The sequence below is a fragment of the Piliocolobus tephrosceles genome, chromosome 4 (genome assembly GCF_002776525.5).
Source record: "Piliocolobus tephrosceles isolate RC106 chromosome 4, ASM277652v3, whole genome shotgun sequence".
Classification (NCBI taxonomy): Eukaryota; Metazoa; Chordata; class Mammalia; order Primates; family Cercopithecidae; genus Piliocolobus; species Piliocolobus tephrosceles.
Window position 1 is genome coordinate 72,343,307 of NC_045437.1, and position 14,504 is coordinate 72,357,810.

The following is a 14,504-nucleotide window of genomic DNA, read 5'->3' on the forward strand; positions in this document are numbered from 1 at the left end:
TTCTCTTTCAGTTCACTATTTACTGATATTCCAACTCAGCTCTTACTTAAAAGATGTTCAAGTTTAAATGATATATTACAAGCTAAGGATAACTTTAAAAAAGCTATACAGGTATGGCTTTCTCTGACTCTCACTCTAATGCAAGTCTATATAACAAACATTTATATTGTGATTTAACGTATAAATATAGTAAAGCCTCTTTACGAATAAGTTGTATTCAGGCATTTTAAAAGTAGAAACAATATAGGAAGCATTTGATATATTAAAGGTAATTTTTTTCTCCAAAAACCTCATCTGAGGGGTTCTATTACTAGGGCATTTACAATTTAGGAACAATCCTTATTAACCCACTATGAAGCAGGAAATGATGTATCTATTGTAATATATATTATATGTCTGTAAGACCTAAAATGTATTTTTTCCAAACTACATCAAAATCAAATTCCTTTGAAATAAGAGGAATATTAAATCACAAATTCATTTTGACTTATTAGAAAACAACTATAATAAGTGATCCTGAGTGCTTCTGAATTCAGAAGTCTAATATCCACCAGCTGTCTTCTGCTTTGACACTTACGTCCTGTCTGGCTCTGACATGGCCGATTCGCCAGTGGAAGAATGTTCTCATCAACTCTATCTTTTCCTTTTGCTTGCCTATGGCATGAGACAAGCTAGAAATCACCTGTGAAAACAGCAATTAACCCAATTATTGTGATATTACAATAACAGCAGTAGGTAAAGTGATTTTCTCATACATCAAAAAATGCTAGAGAGGATAGGTATGGATCACTACTATATTCATTCAGTTAACCTTATTATTATCTTTAAAAAGACAATAAAACTTTCTCACATGAATATACTAGATATCAACTAATGAAAGGGAACAAAAGAAAGAAATCTTCATTATGTGTATAGGGTAATCACCAATAAAGAGTTTATGTATATGCAAATTAGCTACTGACATTCAATTCAGGTAAACAATTATACATTTGAAAGTTCTTCTATATACACCATGTCTTCATTCGCTAGATTTGAGGGCAGGAGCCAGAATATTTAGATATTTAAATATCTTTCTGGTCCCTACTACTACCTTGGATATAGAAGTTCCTCAAAAACTGTTCAATGATTTTCTGGATTAAACAAACCTATAAAAGCAAATAATAGTTATATTATTTGCTTATTAGTTATATGTTATATAACTATTAATAACATGTTCTACATGTAACTATTAATAACATGTTATATATAACATTTTATATTTGTTACTAATATGTTATATGTAGATGTACTTCTTCAGTGATATTACTCTTGTTCTTAAAATTCAGAAGGCTTTAAAATCCTAAGATAATATTCTCTCTTATAAAAGAACTGAATAACTGAAATAAATTTCTAAAAATAGTCACATTAGAAAGAGATTTTGTAAATTGGGCACATTTACCAAGAGATATTTATACCTGTTCTTTAAATAATTTCCAAAGAGGAAAAGGGCATACATTCTAAGATACTGGAAATATTCTATGTGTTAAGATGAATGGTAGAACCCGTCTATCCACTTTACTCATTCTCATAAACTGAACATATGATATCTACATTCTTTGTGATACTTCAAAATAAAAAAAATTAAACTTAAAATATTTCAAAACCATAGAACAGAATTTTGAGTATAACAAAGAAAATGACTGACATTAAAATCCATTGTTTCAAAAAAAACAAACTCTATAAAACGTTCAACTTTATACGAAATCAAGATATGTTTAAAAAAATTATAATCTTTAATTCATGAAAACACTTAAGTGCTGCTTCTGCAGACAAGCAGCTGAGGTGTCTGCCCAAGTCCTCCTCTTCTGAACACCACCACTCTCCTATCCATAAGTGGATGCCCATCCAGACATCCATTTATAGCAGGGCACAGATTTGTTGCCCATCTGCTTTGTTCCAGGTACTGTGTCAGGAGGCAAAAAATTAGCACAGACTTGAATTACCCTCAAATTCTTAAGAAGCTAAAGGAAAGTGAAATAAAAGATGTTTTCTGTGTTTATCAATAAAATGAAGAAAGACTTCATTAATGAAAACACACCCATCACTGATAGAATTTGAGATGCTTAAACCCAGGCTTGGTGGCATGCACCTGCAGTCCCTGGCAGGGGCTGAGGCAGGAGGATCACTTGAGCCCAGGAGTTTGAGGTTGCAGTGAGCTACCATTATGCCTACGAATAGCCACTGTTCTCCAGTCTGGGCAACATAGCAAGACCCCGTTTCAAAAAGAGAGAGAGAGAAAAAAAGAATTTGAGATGCTTAAAATGACCCCTGAAAGGATGGTTTAAAATGTAGAAAATGCTGATTCCTTCATGTTCTCTTAGGGTTAGTTAGGAAGAAAGGATTAGAAAGAAAAAAACTAGTGTAATTACATTTAGCACATACTCTTTTAAAAAAAAATTTAAATTGACAAATCATAATAGTTTCATATATTTATGGGCTACAAGGTGCTGTTTTAATATGGTTTACAAAGCAAACACTCTTAAAACATCAAGAACACTGAAGTCAATGGTGAGGGTAAAATGATATTACGCTGGTATGTTTAACAGGAACAATAAATCAGATGGCCACGAATTTTTCTGTCAGTTTCTGATAGAAACTATCTTGTATGAGGTAATCATTTCTTAGGATTTATTATTTAGCAAGACATTTACTGAATCTCAATTAAAAAAAAAATATAAAAAAGAAGACCTCATCTTTCCTCCCAATGGAGATTTCAAAGGTTTTTTGCAGCTCCTTCAAGTCATTGATCTGATTACACAGTTGTTTTAAATGTGCTGCATGTTTTTCTTTCTCTTTTCTCATTTCCATTCGGTGCCAGTCAATAAAATTAAGTCTCCATTTACTTAGCTCAGATATGATGTTTGTCTGAAAAATTAATATAGTGACAACTAAGTAGTTTGTTCATTAACACCACTTCTTAAAACTACACCGAAATTAAGAAACATTAAAAAAACCAGAACAAGTAATCAACACAAAGCCATTAAAACAATTGGAACACACTAATGAAAAACATGTAAGTTCAACAGTTACAGGTCTGTGTAGTTCACAGTCATCATACTAGGGAAGCTAATTTTTTCCTATTTTAAGTAATTTTGTATGAAATCTTGTTGTCATTTCAAAAAAATTTCAGGCCTCATTCACTATGTTCCTTTGTTTATTCAAGGATTAAATGTCCATGTGAAGATGGATCAGGAATAAAGGGAAACACAGAATAATGGCATAGGCTAAGCCATATTGACTCAGAAGTTATTTAGAAATGGGTGATGGAGGAAACCATGGATACTTTTTTTCCCAAGCCATTTATCACAGATTATTATCTGTATAATGGACTGCTAAGTTCTGCCACCCTACTGACGGGCATAAATAAAAAGACCAAATAATAATTTGTTATTAAAAAAACTGGACAACATATTAACTAAACACAATTTAAATGGTTGGTGGTACAATACTCCAACTGACTTACACTATTATAAAGTGTGAAACCCGTTCCAGGGGGAAAATGGTAACACTACGCTGAAGAATTATTTCTAGAATTCAAGGTTCCAAATGAGGGAAAAATATAAATGCCACAGAACTCATATGGCCATAATTTCTCTATATATGTGAATACACAACTTAGTTTCCTCAAATTATATGTTTCAGAAAAACTGTCATTTTCTCCAGTTTTTTAATAATAGCAAAAAAAAAAAAAAAACCCAAAAACCAAAAAGCAAACAAAAAACCCACTTGCCATTTCTGCAATACTTTCTTTTACTTAAAGGCCAGTAGTATCAAAATAAAAATCAACTTTTATAGATTTATCACTTCTACATCATGGTTGCTATAGGAATGGCTATAAAATGAATATCCATTGCTAAAAATTGATCTTTTGTATCACATAAAAGGAGACATTTCCATTAGTCCTAACTATGAGATGGTAAAGGCTCAGTATGTCTCAGTTACACACAGGCTGACCATTCAAAGTATCTGCAAAATTCTGTGGAGCATGTAGAACTGTTCCAGCAACCACTTAAAACCTGGCAACTCAAAGTACAGTTGCTGAAGCAGTAGCATCACCTGGGAGCTTCACAGAAATGAGAACACATGGACACAGGGAGGGGAACATCACACACCGGGGCCTGTCAGGGGATGGGGGGCAAGGGGAGGGGGAGCATTAGGACAAATACCTAATGCATGCGGGGCTCAAAACCTAGATGGCTGGTTGATAGGTGCAGCAAACCACCATGGCACATGTATACCTATGTAACAAACCTGCATGTTCAGCACATGTATCCCAGAACTTAAAGTAAAATCAAACAAACAAGAGTCAAAAAAAAAAAAAAACGTCAAAAAAAAAAGTTTACTGCATATGAAGCTGCAGCTTAACAGGCTCCCCCTATGATTCATAAATACATTAAAGATTGAGAAGCAAGACTTAAGACACTGAACTGATCTCACGAAACAAAATATTTTTAAAAAGTTTAACTCAAAAAAACAAAACAGTATAAACGAGAGTAAAACTATTACATTACATATTAAACCATCGTAATTGAACAACTGCTGTACCTTAAGACCTGAACTCCAAACATCAAGTACATTTTCCATCTTCTGAAGATTTTCATCAGAAACAAGAAAATCGCCCACAAGTATTTCATGGGCATCTGTATGACTAGAATTTGTTGCTGGTGAGGAAGAGTCAGCTAAAAGATGTGAACTGAAAAAATCCATGACCGGATGAGAAGGCTTCCTCGGCGATAACACCGGTGATGACTCTAGAATAAAAGAAAAGTTGTAGCTGTTAAGCCAAATTGAAAATAACTCAAGTTGGTAAGGAACCATGTTGGAAGGCTAAAAGATGTCTGCTACCTATGGAGGCTGAGAGAAATGCAGAGAAACTACCTTTCAGGTCTACCTTAATCTATTTTTAATTTCAGTACTGTCACTGATTTAGCACCGACTGGCATGAGATAACCTCCTATACTCCCAATCTCTTCTCCCCCAGCAAATGACCTCTATCCCAAATAAGGATCCTTCATATATTCAGGTCCAGGCTCAGCTGAAACTATCATCATCTGTATTACATCACCATTAATGAAGTGCTTTCTGTTTCTGTAACAAAAACATTATAAAGATTAGTTCTCATAACACATGCTACCCTAAAAAATAGGTATTATTATCTCCATTTTACTGATGAGGAACTGAGGTTCAGAAAGAGTTAAGTAATTGACCAAGGTCAGTGTGGTTGTATATAGGTCAATATTACTCCATAAATTTAACACTGGGATTGGTTTTAATACTATTAAAGTTTGGCTGGGCGTGGTGGCTCATGCCTGTAATCTCAGCACTTTGGGAGGCCAAGGTGGGCGGATCACGAGGTCCAGAGATTGAGACCATCCTGGCCAACATGGTGAAATCCCATCTCTACTAAAAATACAAAAATTAGCTGGGCGTGGTGGCACATGCCTGTAGTCCCAGCTACTTGGGAAGCTGAGGTAGGAGAATGGCGTGAACCCAGGAGGCGGAGGTTGCAGTGAGCTGAGATCATGCCACTGCACTCCAGCCTGGTGACAGAGTGAGACTCTGTTTCCAAAAAAACCCAAACCCCACCCCCACAAAAAAAACCCATTAAAATTAAACAATATAAGTAGAAAGAGACTCATAATTTAGTTTTGCAGATACTCTGTTGAAAGTACCCTGTTAGGCTTCAATATATAGGTGAGAAATATACACATCTCTATATGTATGTGCATATATATAAAATGCTCATCCCCTATCCATATACAGGGAGGTGGGGGAGAGTCAGGGCCCTAAAGAGAACTGGTATCTATTTCTAAAAGAGCACTGAAAGGCTGAGCGCGGTGGCTCATGCCTGTAATCCCAGCACTTTGGGAGGCCGAGGTGGGCGAATCACGAGGTCGGGAGTTCAAGACCAGCCTGGCCAACATGGTGAAACCCCCATCTCTACTAAAAATACAAAAAATTAGCTGGGCGTGGTAGCATGTGCCTATAGTCCCAGCTACTTGGGAGGTTGAGGCAGGAGAATTGCTTGAACCTGGGAGGCTGAGGTTGCAGTGAGCTGAGACCATGCCACTGCACTCTAGCCTGGGTGACAGAGCGAGACTCTGCCTCAAAAAAAAAAAAAAAAAAGTACTGAGAAAGAAAAGTTAATATTTTCTCACATATTTATGCCGGAATTAGAGACTGTCATCACTTGTCACATACCTCACATTTGCTACGAGCATCCTAATAACAGAGATGGAAGAGCTTTCTTCTTATTGAATGAAAGATGAATCTATGATAGAAAACTTGTTACTTAAAAGTAAGTATTTCAAGAATTCTTTTTTAAAATTTGTAAGATTTTAATTTTTTTGCAAACATATTCTGCTTATGTAAAGACTTCTTTGCAAAAGGGAAAATAATTCCTTAAGATGTGTGTTTGGTATAAAAAACAACACAAGGTCTGGGCTAGTCACACTATGAAACGCTACCTGCATGTTCTGAGGATGGTGAAGAAACCCAAAGAACAGGTGGAATGACAATGTACATAAATATTCTCTTTTACTTGATTTTGCCAACTAGATCTGTACTCACAAAGAAAGCAATAGACTCTGCTTTTCAATTTAAAAATACCTCAACACTCACCTTTTAAGAAATCAAATCATGTAACTTCAGAACTTGGAAGGGCTGTCAGAGATTATAGTGCCTAAGACTTCTACTTACAAGTGAGGAAACTAAGGGATACAGGCATTACTTATGTGGTGGCAAAAACTGTTACCACATTAAATAACATTAAATAGAAAAATATTCCACAATATTACATTTTAATTATTTTAATTATTCTGACTGTCAAGAAAAAAGTTCAGTCCAGTTCTAGTGTGCTTTTAAAAGCTCTTTAAAGCCAGGCATGGTGGCTCATGCCTATAATTCCAGCACTTTGGGAGGCCAAGGCAAGTGGATCACTCGATCTTAGGAATTTGAGATCAGCCTGGGCAACATAGTGAGATTCCAGCGCTACAGAAAATTTAAAAATTAGCTGGGTGTGGTGGCATGTGCCTGCAGTCCCAGCTACTGAGGGAGGGGGCGCTGAGGCAGGAGGATCACTTGAGCCAAGCAGGTTGAGGCTGCAGGGAGCCCTACACTCTAGCCTGGGTGACACATCCTGTCTCAAAAACAAAACAAAATAACAAAAACAAAAAACAACCCCCCCAAAAAGTCTCTTTAAGATTTGCTCATCTTTCCTTTTAACAAAGACAAAGCAGACTTTTAAAGAAAAACACTAAATTATAGAACAGGTGGCATAAAGACAGAATGAAAATTCTTACATTGGTACGCAAATACCTGAAAATTGGGAAACAGTGCATTGATTAACATAAAAACTTGAATTGGTCAAACTATATAATATGTCATTAAATCTTTTAAAAGACTTGCCCTCTAACTTAGAAATTTTAAGAAAGGATACTACACACTATAATGCATTGACCTTAGTTGTACTATTTTGGAATTTTATAAAATTATTTTAAATATTATCACTTAAATTGGTGACAATAGCATTTTAAAATCCTGCCAAAAAGTAATATGCTGAAATTATTCCTCTTACTACATAGATATTATTCATCAAACCACAAAATATTGTATATTAATACAAATAAGCTAAAGAAAATTAATACCATCTGTCTTTGAATGACTTGAAATATTGAAATCACATCCTTTTCCAACTTCTATTGCAGTTTCTCTTACTTCAGAGTTATTTCCTGCCAAAAGGAAAGCTTTTTAAAATTAAACGGAACCACTCTTAAATAAAATGTCTAATCACACGTAATTTAATAATGTAGCAGTACATAAAAAAGATTTTAGAACAAACAAAATACAACATGCCGGGGATATAGGAACACTAAAACAAAGAACAAGAAGAGATAAAAATCTGAGACTAGAAAAAGACTTACTATATTATTGATAAGCTCCAACTTACACACCAAATATAGATGAGAGATAATGTAGTCTACTATAGCATTCAATTCACACTAAGAGAGTAAGTGGGTAAATGGCATTAGAACTTGGGAAAGGATCTACTCTCTTATGACACTGGGTATTTCCAGAGGCCCACTGCTTTTCACTAGCCACAATCAAACTAAGGTGGCACTGGCTCCCCCAAAACAAGGACTTCCTGGCTTCCACTTCAGGAACCTGTAGTCAACAGATGGCAAAAAGGAAACTGGGAAAAACCTCTCAAGAATGACTGTTAGAGGCTTATACATATGTTGTCAATTTCCACATATCATGCCTTGTATCAAGCAGCTGAGATACCAAGAATAAAGAGAATGTGGGATGATGAATTTACATAGAAGACTTCAACAAAGTCTACTTGTGAATCTCAAGATGACTAAAGAATACCTAAACTTACTACATATTATGTGTTTCAATCTCAAATCCTTTTTGGAAATGGCAGAGAATAAATAAATGCTATTTTACATAAGAGAAAAGAACAATGGTGTTAAATCCCAGGTGATTACCTTGAACTGTTGACTACAGCATCTCGAAAGTTTTTTCTTTCTTTCCTTTTTTTTTTTTTTAAACAGAGTCTTGCTCTGCTGCCCCGGCTGAAGTGCAGTGGCATAATCATGGCACACTGCAGCTTTGAACTCCTGAGCTCAGGCAATCCTCCCACCCCAGCCTCCTGAGGTGCTGGGACGATAGGCTGCTCTGCCCGGCTAATTTTTTGTAGAGATAGGGTCTTGCTATGTTGCCTAGGCTTGTCTCAAACTCCTGGGCTCAAGTGATCCTCCTGCCTCAGTCTCTCAAAGTACTAGCATTACAAGCATGAGCCACTGCCTGGCCTATATTTTAAGGCTCTCATCCTGTGGTCCCATTTGTTGTTCCCCTGCAATAGGCCAAAGACCGAGGAGCAGTGAAAAATCCATGTCTACAGACAGTGAGAGACAACAGACACTAGAGCTATGACTTAGCAGAAGCCCAGGAGCCTTTGGCCTCTGAGTAGGCTATATCATGTGCCTTCAAGGACAGGGATCCTTGGAGTTATGCCTATAGTGTGATAACTTTCTTATCAGGACTGTTTTAGGAAGGCTTTCTGTGCCCTTTGAAAGAACATTTATTTAGAGTTTGGGATGTTGTCTTCACTTGAATAAGGAATGGAGGTTAAAGGAACTTTATCCTCTTTTCTCCACCTTTCACTCATCTATCAACACACATCCTGGTTTGTAGTGGCTTTCAGTTCTGTTGCTGACATGGTCCACAGATAGGTTCACCTTTTGTGATAATTATTCAAACAGTCCTCCATGCCCATATAAATACCGCTGATAAAGCACTAGCATGAGGTTCATAAAGTAATTTAAGAGACTCTCAGGGCTACCATCTTTAATTTTAGGCTTGGGCATTTAGTTTTCAAGTTAATCCTGGCATAAAACTGTTGGAACAAGTACTGAGATACAACATACCTAAAAGCCATGTAGTTGCCATAGTGTTGCTTCAACTTTATTATTCTTCATAAAAGTAAGAGTCAAATGAAGTTCAAAGAAAAATCAAGCCATCATATGAGAGTCAGGAATAATATATTAAACTGTAAAAAGCTCCCCTAGATGATAATAATACACACAAATGGTCGAGAAGAATCACTGATCTGGACAGGCATTTTCACAATCCTGTCAGGATCATTAATAAACTCAGTAATATGTTAAATTAAGAGATATCTTGAAAAATATATATAACCTTGACTATGAAGAATATCATGAATTGCAGAAATTCTGACATCCGGCACCAATTCTCCCTTAGGATGAGATGACTGTGAAGCACTGGGTTCAATATTTGGAGTCACTATAGCATAACGAAGCAGCTCTTCATATTCTTCCTAAGAGAGGCCAATAATCAATAATGTAGTGTAACAGTTACAATGTTATATTCAACTGAATTTGTTTTTAAGGAATTTAATTACCATAATAGAGTCACATGCTTATTGTATTACAAAGTTTTAGCACTTATTCCAAGCTTGAGTTCTTTGAGTGCTTCTTGTGTGATTTTCACATTTATGATTAACAGTTTGAAGAGGGCAGGGTGCAGTGACTCATGCCTGTAAACTCAGCACTTTGAGAGGCTGAGGCAGGAGGATGGCTTGAAGCCTGAGCAACAAAGCGAGATCTCATCTCTACAAAAAATTTTTTACAAAAATTTGCCAGGTGTGGTGGTGTGTGCCTGTAGTTCCAGCTACTCAGGAGGCTGAGGCAGGAGGACCACTTAAGCCTAGGAACTGGAGGCTGCAGTGAGACAAGATGGCACCACTGCACCCCAGCCTGGGTGACAGAGCAAGATCCTGTCTCTGGGGAAACAACAACAAAGTCTGCAGAGGTGATAAGATTCTGTGAGTGACTCAACACTGAATCAAAAGTGTTCTATCACTTAATTTTAGATGTCAGATCACTTTAATTGAAGATGGGACATAAGATACCATTTTCAGAATTAAAAAAAAATTATGTAACCCAAACAAAATATAGAAGCAAATTGGATACTTAAGCTTATAAAACCACAATGGCCTTCTATTACCCCCCAATTTCAAATGTACATTTATCAAGGCAGCTTAACTGTTTTTATTAACTGACTTTGTGAGAAATAAATGTCACGTATTTATTTGAATTTACAAAATAAATCTACACTACTGTAGTTTTGTTTTCATCTGTTTTTTTATATTGGAATTTTAAGTAAAATTGTTTTAAAAAAGGTTTATGCTTTTATATACTGAAAACTGATAGCTTTTATGTCAATTACATGTACCAGAGTGACCTGGTTTGTGCTTCTACCTTAATTTACATTGTTTCTTTTTTCTTTGTTGTTTTTTTGAGATGGAGTCTTGCTCTGTTGCACAAGCTGGAGTGCAGTGGCATGGTCTTGGCTCACTGAAACCTCCGCCTCCCAGGTTCAAGCAATTCTCCTACCTCAGCCTCCTGGGTAGCTGGGATTACAGGTTTGTACCACCATGCCTGCCTAATTTTTGTACTTTTAGTAGAGATGGGGTTTCACCATGTTGGTCAGTCTGGTCTCGAACTCCTGACCTCTTGATCTGTAGCCTTGGACTCCCAAAGTGCTAGGATTACAGGTGTGAGCCACCGCACCCAGCCTGATTCATGTATTTAACATAGATACTTACATGCAGTAAACGTTAGGTATAGCAAATACTGATTTTTATATACTTTAAGGCTAACAACAGAAGAGGAAGAGACAGATATTCCAAAGAGAAAATCTTTAGAAAATTCAACCAGAATCTCCTTCATATTGCTATAATCAATCATTTTTGTTAGTGATGTCACCTTCATGAGAACAAACATCTGTCTGAGTTTTAAACTTACATTTCCTAGTAGCAAATAAAAATCAGTATTTTACATAATGGTTATCACCGAGATGGAAGGCTCTTAATAGGAAACAAATCATTTAGGATATCACAATACAACATTGATTTATATTATAAAACTTAAAAAAATATTAAAAAATTATAGAACATTTCACAAATTTGTGTGTCCTCCTTGCACAGGGACCATGCTAATCTCTGTGCGGCTCCAATTTTAGTATATGTGCTGCTGAAGCGAGCACCAACATTTAATTTTTACATTGACAAAATTAACTATGATTATTTAAACAGATTTAAATATCCTTAAGTTAAAAAAAACACACTTCCCAAAGCATATTGGTTTTCCAATTATCAAAAGGAAATTCCCAAAGAGTTAGATAAATTGGGGCCATACACAAGATATTTACTAGTTCCTGTAAACCTGAATGTGTGAGTTGGTTCTATTAAACTAATACATAAAATTTCAAGTGCATAGAGACTGTGACTAATCCAGCAGCATCCATTGCTTTTTAATTTCTTTAACTTAATAAAGCCCCAGGGTTTGATTTGGGCAAATGGCCATCCAGCTACATTTTCCAGCCTCCTCTGCAGCTAGGTGTGGCCAAGAGACCTGGTCTATGGGATTCGAATGGAAATGATGCATACAACTTTAGGTGAAGTCCTTAAAAAGGAAGCTGCTTCCTTCTAGTCCCCTCTTCCCATAGGCTAGAGGTGGTGCACTGTCAGTGCACCAGTACCTGACAATGCAAACACGGTCAACAGCTCATGGCACAGCAACAAGAGAGAAGGGATTGGGTCCTCAGATGATCTCAGGACTATGTATCAGCTCAGAATTTACGAGAGAGAGAATCAAACTGTAAGGAACCCACTTAAGCCACCCTTACTTGGTTTCTGTTAAAGCACTATTATACTTCCCAAACAGCCAAAATAAACTTTTGATTTTGGCTAAGAATATATAAAAGTGTGGCTGTTATGGAGTTATGGACTCTGAATGTTTGTGTACCCTCAAAATTAATATGCTGAAGCCCTAACAGCCAGTGTGGTTGTATTTGGAGATGAGGCCTCCAAGAAAGTAATTAAGGTTAAATAAGGCCATCGGCCGGGGCCCTGATAGCATTAATATACTCCTTAGAAGAGACACCAGGAAGCTTGTGTTCTCTCTCCTCCCACCTGCACATACTGTACTGAGGAAAGGCCATGTGAAGACACAGCAAGAAGGCACCTGCCTGCAATCCACAAAGAGAGCCCTCACTGGAAACTGACTCTACTGGGCTGTGATCCAGAACTGTGAGAAGAAAAATGCCTGCTGTTTAAGCCTATGAATTTACGGTATTTTGTTATGGTAGCCTGAGCAGATTAATATGATGGTGATCTTACATTGTGAGGTTCATAAGCTTTTTATAATGTCCCTGCTGTGGTGTCAGTTACAACTAGATTTAGCCAAGTCAGCTCTGCTCAGAGTTAGCCTATTACCACCTCCAGCCTGTGGGAACGGAGGGAGAAGTGGAAGTCAGTGGCTTTCACTTGTGGCTTCCCTAGTCTGACTTCTGTTCTGGATAAGAGAAGGAAAAAAAAGATCCAAACATATATTTCAAATCATATATTTCATACATATTCATATATTTCATATATTTACCACAATTGCTATGGCTTACAGGGGAAATAAATAATTATATGTCAATAGTATTCCATGATCATATATTCCAACTTATTTTAAGAAAAACATTTTGAAAAATCAGTTATTTAAATGACTATTTTAGAGTTTCATATATGTAGATACAGGCCAAATGAGTTATTTAAAAATAAGAATTCAAAATTAAGAATCAAAATAAATAATATTGCCTTTCTTAATTGCCAAACATAACCTGTGTTAACATTCAAAACTTGTAATTTTGCCCTCCTCCCCAACCCCCAAGAGCTGAATTGATATGACCCTGAAATATAGCTCCACCCATGCCTCAACCATTAGAGTCAGAGCAACTTGGCTGATAGGAGCTGTGGTTAGAGGAAATTTTCAGTGTATAAGCACTATGGATGCTGCCCATCCCTCAGCATTTGCCACCTTCTGGCTTATGAAGCATTCGCATAACAGACAGAGTAACAAAAAAGTCCCTTAAGAGGAATATTAATTTATGAGTGGCTTTTGTATTAAATGTTTGGATTTACATATTTACTACATACGAAAAATATGTATTTTATGTTATTTTTAAGATTATTTTTTGTATTTATATTTTGAAGTGTTTCCAGTAGTGAAACCCAAAGTAATAACAATGTATGTACAGGGAATATGGAGAGGATTTCAACTTCAGTCCAAGAACCAGGAGGAATATTAGTTGAAAGTAATAGACTCTCAATTGGGCTTACATTATAGGTGGGTAACCAATAACACAAAATAATTTCTGGCAGGTTCTTCTTCCATCTCTCTAAAATTCCACTCGAGATTTATTCTTTTGATTTAAAGCTTTGTCTCTTGACAAAATGACAATGTGAGCGCTCACGAGGTGTTTACATTTTAGTATAAATGAGTTAATCAGTTCTATCTTCAAGTTTCAATCAGAGAGCGATGAAGAGTGAAGGAAGTACTGTCACCTGAAGAGAGGACTACATGGGAGAGGTACCATCAAAAGGGAAGGCTAGATAGAGTACAAAAGCTCTGCCACAACTCCAGACTACTTTTATCCTAGTAAATATTCAGATATTTTCCCAATACCTTTCCCATTTTGAAATCCATAATTTCAATTAAAGGAGAAAATTTGTTTCATAAAATATTTTCCTAAAGCTTTTCTCATATTGTACAGAATCAACAACAATTTCGTATGCTTAGGCATAAACAGCCTTTCCTCTTGAGTAATATAACTGTAAAATTTAAGATATACCATGTCTTTATTCTCTCATTTAAACTCTACTCTAGAAATCTAAATCCATATTTTTGATGATGAAATATTTAGAAATAAGAGAAATTTAAAACATTTCATGCAAATACCACATCTTCTGTAGTCAACTGACCCATTTCATTTTATCTATCAACGTACAGGGCCTGGGCAGCAGATTGTACTGAATGTCGTGACAACAGAGACCAAACCTCAGCAAGTAGAACACAAGGGAATCTTGAGCTCTAGAACTTTGGATGGTTTGA

The 14,504-nt window shown here is 36.2% G+C and overlaps 1 protein-coding gene and 1 non-coding gene across 3 annotated transcripts in view; both read right to left on the reverse strand.

Annotated features, from left to right (window-relative positions):
* Positions 1 to 14,504, reverse strand: part of POC5 (POC5 centriolar protein) — a 37,438-nt gene that overhangs the window by 17,761 nt on the left and 5,173 nt on the right. The window contains exons 3-7 of one of the 2 annotated variants that reach the window (XM_026454259.1): positions 9,742 to 9,880; positions 7,686 to 7,769; positions 4,585 to 4,790; positions 2,728 to 2,904; positions 578 to 682 (exon numbers count right to left, since the gene is read on the reverse strand). In XM_026454259.1, coding sequence (XP_026310044.1) covers positions 578 to 682; positions 2,728 to 2,904; positions 4,585 to 4,790; positions 7,686 to 7,769; positions 9,742 to 9,880 — 711 coding nt within the window. The remainder of the gene's footprint in view (positions 1 to 577; positions 683 to 2,727; positions 2,905 to 4,584; positions 4,791 to 7,685; positions 7,770 to 9,741; positions 9,881 to 14,504) is intronic. The other variant, XM_026454260.1, reaches the window with a different exon arrangement.
* On the reverse strand, positions 11,507 to 11,610 carry LOC111529554. The gene has a single exon (XR_002727463.1). It is a non-coding gene; the product is annotated as a U6 spliceosomal RNA (small nuclear RNA).